This window comes from Xyrauchen texanus, chromosome 20 (genome assembly GCF_025860055.1).
Source record: "Xyrauchen texanus isolate HMW12.3.18 chromosome 20, RBS_HiC_50CHRs, whole genome shotgun sequence".
Taxonomy (NCBI): domain Eukaryota; kingdom Metazoa; phylum Chordata; class Actinopteri; order Cypriniformes; family Catostomidae; genus Xyrauchen; species Xyrauchen texanus.
The window spans coordinates 15,856,997-15,869,681 of record NC_068295.1 but is presented as its reverse complement, the minus strand read 5'-3'; the positions used below and the strand labels follow the sequence as shown (position 1 = coordinate 15,869,681).

At 37.5% G+C, this 12,685-nt stretch overlaps 1 protein-coding gene across 1 annotated transcript in view; it reads left to right on the top strand.

The window, feature by feature from the left end:
- Positions 1-12,685, top strand: part of mnat1 (MNAT1 component of CDK activating kinase) — a 31,351-nt gene that overhangs the window by 6,546 nt on the left and 12,120 nt on the right. Inside the window, 2 exon segments of the mRNA XM_052151115.1 lie at positions 2,341-2,481; positions 3,825-3,956. Of these exon segments, the coding sequence (XP_052007075.1) occupies positions 2,341-2,481; positions 3,825-3,956 (273 nt within the window).

The window sequence follows — 12,685 nt, the reverse complement described above, 5'->3', positions numbered from 1 at the left end:
TCCATCGGGGGCAGGGGGGAAGCAATCGAACTCGGGTTCGGAACAGGCAATCGAACCAAGTAGCCCCCTAAATCTGCTTAATTGTGAGTTGAAGGATAAATTAGGTATATGCCTGGCTAAATAGATAAGTCTTTAGTGTAGACTTAGGGGGCTTTCACACTTGGTTCGATTGCCTGTTCCGAACCCGAGTTCGATGGACTGTGTTCACATTATATATTTGTATCCGAACCGCGGTACGCTTGCGTCATGAAGCTGCAGCTGGTGCGTAATCGTGTTGCTTGAAATAACCGCGAAATGAAAAGGCGTCAAAATTCAATGAATAGACTTGCTCAGTTCACATTTGTTCTTCTTTTTTTTAACCTTTGGTTTTGTTTTCAACATCAAGATACAGAAACACACTTGCGTCTGTCTGCCGCAAAAACACTGAAATCGTTCAAAAGACAGCGGGCTGTCCGCCGAAGACAATTTTTGCGAAGGCAAGCAGAAATCATTTCTCTGCTTGCAGCGCGTGTGCGTCAATCCCGCTTTTCGTCAAGGTAAGTGTATGCACGCACGCACGCACGAAAGTAAACTCTTTCCGCTCATTTTGAAAGTGACGCGTGTGAGACCGACGACCACATTATACGTCATCAATAGCGGTTCACTTCCGCGGTTTGGTTCGATTGCGTTCATGTCAGCAGTGAACCGTACTGGAGTTCACATGAACCGTACACCAGACCACCTTTTTAAGCAGACTCGAGTACGGTTCGCGGGTGCGCACCCGAGTTCGGAAGACAGCGTTCACATCATCCAAACGAACCGAACTCTGACGTCATTCGAACCGGGGTGCGCACCAAAAGTGCTAGTGTGAAAGCCCCCTTAAACTGAATGAGTGTGTCTGCATCCCAAACAGTGTTAAGGAGATTATTGCATAGTTTAGGAGACAAGTATGAAAAGGATCTACCTTCTTTTGTGGATTTTGAAATTCTTGGAATTATTTACAAGCCAGAATTTTGTGATCGTAATGAACGTGAAGGAATATAGCGTGTCAGAAGGTCACTTTAATACTATGGAGCTAGACCATTCAAAGCTTTGTATGTAATTAAAATAATTTAAAAAAACGGTAGCCAATGTTCTCATCATCACTCTGGCTACTGCATTTTGAACCAAATGTAGTTTGTTTATTGATCTTGCCGGACATCCTCCCAGTAATGCATTACAACAATCTAGTCTTGAGGTCATGAATGCATGAATTCGAATACTGTTCTACAAACATTGGAAATTAGATTTTCAAAGGACAGATTGGTATCAAATATAACACATAATTTCTTTGCTGTAGAAGACGATGTAACAGTACATCCATCTAGAGTAAAATTATATTTTAGCGGCTTATTTTGTCCAAGTAGTTAGTAATATTAAGAGGTTCTGAGATTACTGGGAATACCTCTTTTAAGAGCTTAGTTAGTATTGGATCTAACATGCATGTTGTGGTTGTGGAAGTTTTAGTCATCTCACCCTCATGTCATCCCAGATGGGTATGACTTTCATCTTCTGCTGATCACAAACAGATTTTTTTAACTGTAAATAATCGCTTCCATTAAGCAGCGGTATGCACGTTCATGAGACTGCTGAGGTCACACGCTCTCTCGTGACGTATTGGCGTTGGCATGTTCACGCAATAAGTGACACACCCAGAAGAGCAGCACTGATTACAACTGAGTAGGAGGAATAATGTACAGACCGAGTGCCGTAAATTAATTGAAGCAAATTTAAACAAAGATGTCAGAAGATTATGAAATCTAAGAGGAGAAGAGGATATACAAGCTTTTGCACAGTCATATTCATTTGAACCTGAGTACTCTGACCAGGAGCACAGGGAGATGGAGGAGGCTGGACCAACAAGCCTCAAAGAGCTCAGGAGACATATTGGTGCACGTGTAGGGAGGTAGAAAGCATCTGCTACAACGAATGGAACATTGCCATGCCATCACTGGAAAGACTTTGTGACCTCAGCCCTATTTTGAATATGCATACAGCTGCTTACAGGTTGTGATGATTAATAGTTAAAAAGTACTTAAATATTTATATTTTTCACAACAAAAGCTAACATTTTTTTTTGGGTGAACTATTCTTTTAAGCACCTCTGTGCAATGTGTTAATAATGATAACATGCATTATAAATAATGTTCATGTCCCAAATTACAGAACGTGTATTATTAACTTTCTGGTGAAGTTGTGGAGTTATCTTCTTCAATAAGAACATAACTCAGATTTTCTCAACTCTGTTTTTCTTTTACAGTTAGTTGGTGAATAATAAGTAATCTTTCTTTCTCTCTCTCTCTCTTTCTCTTTCTCCATTAGACCCATGAGCAGGAGGAGTTGGAGTAGCTGTTGTTACAGGAGCAGCAGGATTCAGAGCAGAGGAGACTGGAGACCCTCCAGGAGGAACAGAGACAACTACAGGCCAAGAGAAAAAACAAACAGGCCCTGCTGGATGAGCTGGTGCAAACACATACACCTACACACACTGAATCTTATGTGTTGATTTGGTCCATTGGTTTATCTCATATCACCTTAATTAAAGGGACATTTCACCTACAAATTGTAATAATCTTATCATTTACTTGCCCTCATGCCATTCCAAATCCATTTGACTTTCTTTTTTTTGTGGAACACGAAGCTATTTTAAAGATTGGATGAGTTTTTTTCTCTCCATACAATGGAAGTCAAAGGGGATCAAAACATTCAAGCTCCAAAAGCACATAAAGATATCATAAAAGGAATCATTTTGATATGAGTGGTATATTTCAAATCCCGATATGATCACTTTGGGTGAGAAAAAGACCAAAATAGAAGTCATTATTTAATATAAATCGTGACATGTGGCACAATTAAAACACAGTGCATGTGTCAAGACGGTAGTGCTTTGACGCTGCACTAGGTTGCCAGATATTCAATCCCCATATCATTATACATCAATAAGACATTTTCATTTTCTAGTGTTTACTATCAACCTTTTGGCAACCATGGTACAAGTATCCCAAAAATACTCAACCAGAAGCTATATCATTGTAAATTGTGTCTGCATTTCCAAAATATCAAAACTGGCTGTGAAAACTGTGAGCTTGGAAACACTGAGTCTAGTTTGTGTACAGCAATCTGTGTATGGTTCAAGTGCGAGGAATTGTGTGAACGAGCTTCTCTCATGAATGCACCATGGAGACTGCGGATGTCAAGATTTATAGTAAAAAAGGACTTATGTTTTGGTCTGTGTCTCACTCAAAGCGATTAAATCCCTTCAGAAGTCATGGATTAAACCAATGGAGTCATATGGATTTTTCATAAATTTATGCTGCCTTTATGTCCTTTTTGGGTCTTGAAAGTTTTGGTCAACTTACATTGTATGGACAAAAACATCAGAGACATTCTTCAAAATATCTTTTGTGCTGCACAGAAGAAAGAATGTTGTACGAGTTTGGGATGGCATGAGGTTGAGAAAATGAGGACAGAATTTTCATTTTTCAGTGAACTATACCTTTAAGACGTGAATCTAATTTTAGATTACATATTTTATATGTCTGGACCTGAGCTTGTAGATATATATTCATTAACTGCAGTTCTGCATTGCCATGGGCACGTGGCCAATCGGTAAGGGCTCTGACACACTGAGCTGTGGTGCTCATGTTCAAATCCAGCTCCTGATCCAGTTTCCCCTATTTTCCCCTGTAATTTCTTGTCCTTTGTATATACTGCACTTCAATATATATAGAAGTGGCAGAAATTCCAACAATAAAGCCAAAGTTTAAAAGCATAACCTGATATGAATGTTGTGTGTGTGTGTGCAGGAGAGTTCCCAGTTACCTGCGGCTGTGCTCTTGGCCCAACATAAAGATCGAGCCACCCAACTGGGAACCCAGATAGAAAAACAGAAACGGAATGTCAAACCAACAAACCTCTTCTCTACTGGAATACTGATGGTGAGCGAACAACACATGGACATACAATAGGACCAAAATTGAAATATATTTATAATAGTATTAATAATAATATTATTTTATGTACTATTATTATTATTAGGGCTGTGAATATTTTTTTTAAAACTAATTAATCGTGATTAATCATGGTAAATTAAAACATTAAAATATAATCATAAATATATTAACTTTATATTTCTTTTCTTGAAAGAACTTGCAAGAAATTGGTGAATCATGGACAAATGCTGTAATTAAAATGGGCAGATTCAATCATATCAAGCTTTATTGGCAAGATAAACTTAAGTGTACATTAGTGATTCATTATTAGACACTATGTTGCACTATACATACAGATATAAAACAAATGTAATGCTAAGGTTTAATGCTTGAAGTTTAAAATCTCACAAGTATAATTTTCTCTGGCTGCCGTTCAGTCTCTATCGCGCACATGCTGGGTCTCTTTCGTGCAGTTTCTGTTTTGTAACTGGTTTAGATGACAGTGAGTGAGCGTTTTTGGGTGATGCAAAAAGATATGGCAGCTTGCCCGTATCCCTTACATATCTGGCTCACCATTTGTGAGTAAAGTCTCCTTTTTCCGTACAGTAAATCTGCTTCTGTGGTTTTTATGACCGGTACATGCATCGTGCTTAATGAATGAGCGTGCACTGCTCCACAAATACAGTTTCTGTGCTTTGATGTGCAGTCCAGATGAGTGTGTACCTCCTGGAAATGTATATATGCCAATTTTAGCCAGGAAGTAGGGAAAAACATTATAGTGAATTTTTAGTTAGTGGAAAAAATAAGACTGAATTAATTTCGTAAAAAAATTGTATGCATTAAATTTCAAACACAAACTGTTTTAACTAATAACACACACATTATTGTTTTGTTCTTGTACACATTGAATAGATCATTCAAACATTCACAGTTTTGGTTGGAAAAAGTATGTGAAGCCCTAGGTTAATGACAATAAACAAAAGCTAATTAGAGACAAAAGTTGGCAAACCTTGCATCCAATTAATGAAACTAGAATGGAGGGGTGGGTTAGAGCTACTTTGACTTAAAAATAGCACTCAAACATTTTGAGTTTGCTATTCACAATAATCATCTGCTGATTTTGACCATGCTTTGCAAAAACTCAGAAGCCCTACAATCAAAAATTATTGCTTTGCATTAAGCTGGAAAGGGTTACAAAATTATTTCGATGAGCTTAGATAATAATCTGTCTACAGATAGACAAACTTTTTATAAATGGAGACAAATAAATACTGTGGCTACTCTCCCTAGAAGTGGTCGTCCAGCCAAGTGGCACAATGAGCTCAATGAGGTAAATAACCCTAGAGTGACTAGAGTGATCCCTAGAGCTAAAGACTTGAAGGAATCAATGGAAATGGTTAACATCACTGTTCATGAGCCTTCTACATGGAAAAGAATAAATAGGCTTGGTGTCCATGGCAGAACACCACGAAAAAGCCTCTGCCCTGCATTGATGTGTGCCTGAAGTTTGCCAAAGACCACCTTGACACTCCACAACACCAATGGAAATTTTTTTTGTGGACTGATGAATCTAAGGTTGAATTGTTTGGAAAGAACATGCAGCACTACGTATGGTGTAAAAAGGTCACCGCATACCAACATGAAAACATCATCCCAACGGTGAAGTATGGTGGAGGAAGCATTATGATTTGGGGCTGCTTTGGGGCCTAGACTGCTTGCCTTCATCGAGGGGAAAAATTAATTCCCAAGTTTATCAAGATATCCTAAAGGATAATGTCTGGATGGCTGTGCACCAGCTGAAGCTCATTAGAAGTTGGGTGATGCAGCAGGACAATAACCCTAAACGTCAAATTAAATCCACTATAGAATGCTTAAAAAAAAGAAAATCCAACTTTTGGAGTGGCCCAGTCAGTGCCCAGACCTTAAGCCAACAGAAACACTGTGGAATGACCTCAAGAGAGCCGTTCACACTAGACATTTGAAGAATATAGCTGAGCTGAAGCAGTTCTGTAAGGACAAATTACTTCTGAACATTATGCAGGTCTAATCTGCAACTACCGGAAATGCTTGGTTGATGTTATTGCTGCCAAAGGAAGGTGGACCAGTTATTAAATTCAAGGGTTCGTTTACTTTTTACTGTTTTTAGCCTAAGCGCATTCTGTTTGTCTATACTTGTGACTTTGTTGAAGATGAGATCACAATTTATGACCAATTAACGCAAAAAAAGCTAATTGCAAAGGGTTCACATACTTCTCTCTCTCTCAAATATTCTAAAAAAATTGTTTGTGTCAAAATAATAGGACACACAAATGACATCATATGAGCTCATATTACGAGTTTATAAACCTTTTTTAATATTGCATGAATGCCTTTGATTTGAAAGCTTGTTATTTCACTGTTTACCATAGCACAGTGGCTCGTGCACACAGACACGCCAACATGTTTGTATTAGCCAGTGTTTGAGTATGACGTGGGAGTGTGAGTGTTTATACCATTTTGTGGTGTAGAGCAGGTAAAACAGGTTTGTTATTTAAAAAAATCCCTTCAGCGGTCACTGCGAAGGACACAGGCCTGAACCAACATGTCATGAATGTGCATGTAAAAGAGGAAGTGTTGGGGGAAAGCAGTACATTTGAAAAACTGCCATTTGAGAGTATAAACAGGGGAATAAGCACAAAGTGTGTAAACCTGTTTGGGGGATTGTGTGGGTGTGTAGGGGGGTGGGGAATTTCTTGGAAATACTTATACACAGATTTGTCCCCAGAAGTTGTCTAAACATGATCAAACCTTCCTTTGGGGCATTTGGGGATGTCCTCCATTTAGGAAAAACAATTTATAAATAAGATTGTTTGAATATTAAAAATGTAAACAGTTTTCTATAAGATGTAGGGTTATGTTTAGGTTAGGGTTAGTCTATAGTAATTATTATTAGCTTTAAAAAGAATAGGAGTCTATGGTGTGTACTCATTTAGATAGCTAAGTAAACAAGTGTAATAATAAGTGCATATGTTTGCGCAAATTTATCTTTTGGTTGGCATGGAAATATAAGTGGGGTGTATGTGTGTGTCGGCATGGATTTTAGCACAGTGAGGATAGTACAGAGGAAAAAGTATTTGTCAGCTTTACATAGCTTTACACTCCAAGGCAGGAGCCATACATATAAGGTTATATTTAACACACCTACACAGGCAGGATGTTTCTGAGCAATGCAGTTAAGCAGTGTGTGTGTTGGTGTGATTTTTGCAGGCAGATACATACTCAGCATATGAGAGAGCCAGTAGGGGCTTTGAGGTGAAAATAGTGTTTGTGAGTGTGTGTTACAGGGCATGGAGAGGACATTGGCTCAAACACTTGTTACTTGAGCTCACTTAATGCCAGCTGGATGGTCCACAAGGCTTACTTTATCCCTACATGAACGTATGTGTGCGTGTATGTTCACTAGTGTTACACGATAAATTCAGGGCCATATCTGTGTGTCTTCAGTGACTGATGAGTATTTGCTGGGCACAATACAAGGCATGTAAGATCATTTGTTTTTATTCTTGTATGAGCAAGTATATATTTTTGTTAATATCTTTCAGTTTGTGGGAAGGATTTTCTCTTTTGCCCCGAATAAAAGAGGAGCCGTGTGAGTGTGTGATCATTTTAAAATATGCTGATCTGAGGTGTATGTGTTTGAAGGTCAGTAGAGGTGCTGATAGACAGTTTATATTTGTTGACCTTGGAGCATTCTAAAGACTTGCATAGTCAGAGACCTGACGCTTTCTCCCAACTAATGCCCATGTGAAACAAAAGCCTTTTGCATTCTCTCACATTCCTCTTGTGTTTTTTTTTTTTTTTTTTTTTTATCAGAACAAGTGTTTTTATGGTGTTGATGGTGGACAACAGTTTTTGTGAAGAAAAAAACTCTTGATTGACAATCTTTATATTTGGAAACCTCTGTATCCTATTCATCACTACATAAAAGCATTCTTGTAGCTCAACTGGAAGAGCATTGCCCTAGCAACTCCAAAGTTGTGAGTTGAATTCCCAGGAAACATACATACTGACAAAAAGTATACCTTATTTGCACTGAAAATCACTTTTGATAAAGTGTCTGCCAAATGTGTAAAATGTGAAACATTAAAGTTAAATCCTTTAAAATATGTATTGATACTAAGCTGCAAAAACAGCATACTCTGAAGTATTCATGGTAATGATGGTTAAACCATTAGCACTTTAACAAATACAAACATACAAATTAACCCGCATCTAAATGTTACATAAAATATGCAAAAACTGTGATTGATCATTTTACATGTCGGTCAGACATTTTCTCCCTTTTTAAGTGTGCAGATCTTGGCCAAAATAAGCTCCACATTAAACCAGATTTTATGTTGATAGTCAAAAGTTTTCAGCAACTTGGCCTGCCCTGAATAGAGTGTAACAGTGCCCACCTACTTTTCCAGCCATCTTGGTTCTGGAAGTGTGTTTTAAGCCATGAACCAAACCAACCAACTCCAAGATGAATCACAACATTAAAAGTTTGATTTAAAGCAAAAAAGTATTCGAAATTCGAAATAAAAAAAGACTGTGTACTTAAAGTCGTTAATGAGGGTTTGAACTTCAGTCCCATTGCAAATTATGTTATTGAGTTAAAAACAATATAAATATTTAAAACTATTGATTTTAAAGGGATAGTTCACCCAAAAATGAACTTTCTCTCTTTATTTACTCACCATCTAAGATGTATATGAATGACTTTCTTCTGCTGCACACAAACGTAGTGTTTTAGAAGAATCTCTCAGCTCTGTTTACACAATGTAAGTGAATGGTGATCAGGCTCTGATAAAGTCAGCATAAACATAATCTATCTGACTCCAGTGGTTTAATCGATGTCTTCTGAAGTGATCCAACCCCTTTTTCACTGCACATCTTGACAGAAGTCTCCTTGGCAATCATGATTTCAAGCACGATTGCAACTTCTACAGCACATGCTTCAAGCAATAGAAAGTGTAATCAAGCTTGAAATCACGATTGTTCCTAGAGACTGCAATGGCAAGATGTAAAGAGAAAAAAATGAGTTATATTTTGGTCTGTTCTCACCCAAAACCAACTGGAGAAGACATTGTTTAAACCACTGAATTCATATGGATTATGTGTATGCTGACTTTATCTGCTTTTTGGAGCTTTAAATGCCTGATCATCATTCACATGCATTGTGAGGACCTGCATAGCTGAAATATTCTTCTAAAAATCTTTTTTTGAATTCAGCAGAAGAAATCCATACATATCTAAGATGGGATGAGTGTGAGTAAATTATGAGAGAATGTTCATTTTTGGGTGAATCATCCCTTTAAGTTGTTTATAAATGTAGAAACCCTATATTTAAAATTTTTAAAGCAAAATATTCAAATATACAAAAATATAAGTAGTTTGAGGATGTAGGGAGACTGACTCGATGGCATCTTTCACAGTAAGTCATGGGGTAGGCAGCTTTGCAGCAATTCTGACTGGTCGCCTTTCTCTTCAGGATTTATGGGTAGTGTAGTTTTTCTCCAGGAATTCTAAAAGTTGAAATAACGCTGACTGATGGCTTCAACAGAAGCATATGCCATTGATTTACAACCTTGGAGCTCGCAGTAGGTCAGTCTTTAAAGTTTTATTAGTTATCCTTAATAACCATTTCCCTTATGGAAAAATGTATGGGAGTTTTACTTCCAAAACCAGACTGTTGCACTCTATAGAAATCATAACAGAGGTCATTTATGTTAAGAAATCTTTAAGGTATGGTTAAAAAAAACTAAACATTTTGTTTTGTCAAAAGGAAGGTGGAAATGGTCATTTAGAAATAAATTCTGAGAAATTATGAAGCCTAACATTATAAATGGATTTTAATAAAATGTACAACATTTTTTATTATGGCCCCGTTAAGATTCTATATCTGTTTTTGAACCTAATTTTGGTCCATTTCCCAAAACAACTTTGAGAAAATATATTTTTCAACAAAGTCACATCAGTTTATTACAGATTTCCCCAGTCAGTTCTTGCATTCTGGTTGATATTTAACTACTAAAGTTTGGCAAGAAGACAAACACACCTTATTAATAATATCCAGTATTTATTGTTGTGGGGAGGATAATTATCACACTTGGAAAATTAAATAAATAAATTCATTAATAACCGAAAAATTCCTTTGCCAGTCAAATGTAATTTGCCCCCCAAGACGTAGGAACATTTAAAAAATTGTTTAAATGCAACTACACATAGTAAAAAAGGTTACTGTGTGTTAATTTTATACACATGGACTGATTCACTACCCAGGCAGGATTGAGGTTAAAGCTGTGGACAGTACTGAATGTCAAACCACAGCAGATATATGATTGATTTGAACACAAGGCCCATTAAACTGTGTAACTGCTCGAAGTACTGCTCTGAATGCACAAAGTACCAGGGGTGGGGGGTTAGTTCAGGGATTTCCTTCCCTCCCCTCTCCTGCACTGTAATGAAGATGGATCGAGCCGGCAGCTCTGTTTTTGGGGTGCTGGGGAGTGAATAAGTATCTGTGGTCACTTAAGATACACAGAATCAGCAGCATTACTCTGTACACACACAACACCTCAAATTAATGTCAAGAGCAGATGTTCATTTTTCAACTGATTAAGATGTGTAAAGATGGGGTAGTGTTGTATTGTGGTTGGAGTATGTTTGTGTATAGTGAAGTTCTGAAGAGTTTTCCACTGGTATCTGGCTGTTGACAGGATAATCTGAGAAGGGATTGTGTGCATGTGTGTGTTTGTGGTGAAATGGTAATCTCTGGAGAGATTGTGCTTGTGTGTGAGAGGGAAGTTTGGAACTGATCAGCAGTTGGTGGACAAGAGAATTTATATGTTCAGTATGGGCCTGCATATCTTATATTTAGGCCAAAATCAAAAGAAAGATATAAGAAAATGCATTTTACATAGTGAAAATTATGCATATTATTTTAATTTTTTCATGAAAATTAAGCACCCATTCTCCCCCCATTTCTCAGTATTGCAAATAAACAAAACAAAAACGACATATTGAAATAGTAAAGAATTACATCATGGTTTTATTAGATGTGCTGCCTTTAATTTAAGATGATTTAAATAAACAAATCTATGTATTGCAGTATATTTGTGTAATACAGTAAAAAGGACTGTATTACGGTAGTGAGAATCTAATGAGAATCACAATTTAGAATGAGAATCACTAAAAACATCATAAAGGTAAACCGTTTATATGCATTACAGTAATGAGGATTTGTAAGGATGTCAGTAATGTCACAATGCATATCTTAATGGTCCTAAAATAGGCTTTTCTTTATGCAAGATATCATTTTGTCATGTTTTTGTGAGATTCACTCATGTGCTGTTTAAGATTAAACAAATGGCCATATCCAATGATGCAAAATAAATGTGTTGATTTTAAAAATTTTGTAAGCACCAAATATGATAAAAAAAATGGCTTTGACAAGTAAATACAACTTACAAATCAGTTGGCTGGTAATTAAAATTGCAATTAGTTTGCTTTGTAACTTGTATGTTCTTTATATATTTTTTAAGACAAGTCATTGTGTCACTCATCTTGTGATGCTGTGAGTGACACAATTACTTGTATGTCACAAATATGCAGGAGAAAATCTGCTAAATATCCCATTGTCACTATATTTAATGAAAATAATGAAAAATACAGTTTCATTGCCAGCAAGATATATGTATGGCCCATACATTTTCTCAATTCAGCCAGCATGGTAGAAAGTTAATTTTGGACCATTTTTGTACGTGTTGCAGTTATTTTACAGTCAATTAACACATTATAAAAACTTCCTCTTTGTGCTTATTTTCATCCTGTTTTTCTATATCTCCATTGTTTCTCTTCCTTTGCTCTCCCAGTTTTGTCTGCCTTTATTTTTCTTAGCTGTTTTGTTGCAGTTCACATTCATGCAGTAGTGTCAGGCCAAAGTAAAGAGAAGCTCTCCCATGGAAATTCCCTCTCCACACGCACACACACACGCACACACACACTCTGGTACTCCCTCCATGCCGCGGTTTCTGTCTGTCTCCAGCAAGTTCAGTCTCCCTTGTGTGTTGCCCATGTGTGTGCGTGTGTATATGTGTGTGTTGGCAGTGAGTGGTGTTGTCATTCATCTTTAGATCCCCTGCTTGGATCTGTGGAGGTGTGGGTGTATTTTGGTGCTCATGCATTTATGTGTGACCTAATTTTAGACAGAATGTCTGTTCATGATTTTTAAATTAGGTTGTCTTTATTAACTGTTCAGTCTGAACTGACAATAGCCGCTTTTCCACCATCAGGCCAGTGCGAGCCAGGGCTATCAACTGGCCAGCCTGGGCCAATAGCCTCGGACCTCGAGCCACAAGACCAAAATCAATCTGCGTTCCCACCATCAGGCCAATAAACCTGCATATGCGCATATTATTCTAATAATGCGCCGCTCCAGTGCCAGTCAGACACCCAGCCCATGTCACAAGCAAGAGGGAAGCTCAAGATGCTCTAATCTAGTTATCTGGAATATTGAGTTTATATTGAATGTAACATTAGCTAGCTAGCAAGATAAGTTAGCATTGACACCTCACCGACTGTAACTGCCATAGTGTCCCAAGCTGTCTCTCCGCTAACAGCAGGACGATGTCCCAGCACACTATCTTTGATAGTTCACCGAACCATGGAAAGTAATTTATTTGGGCACTGCTTTGCCCATTTTGCATTTTAAC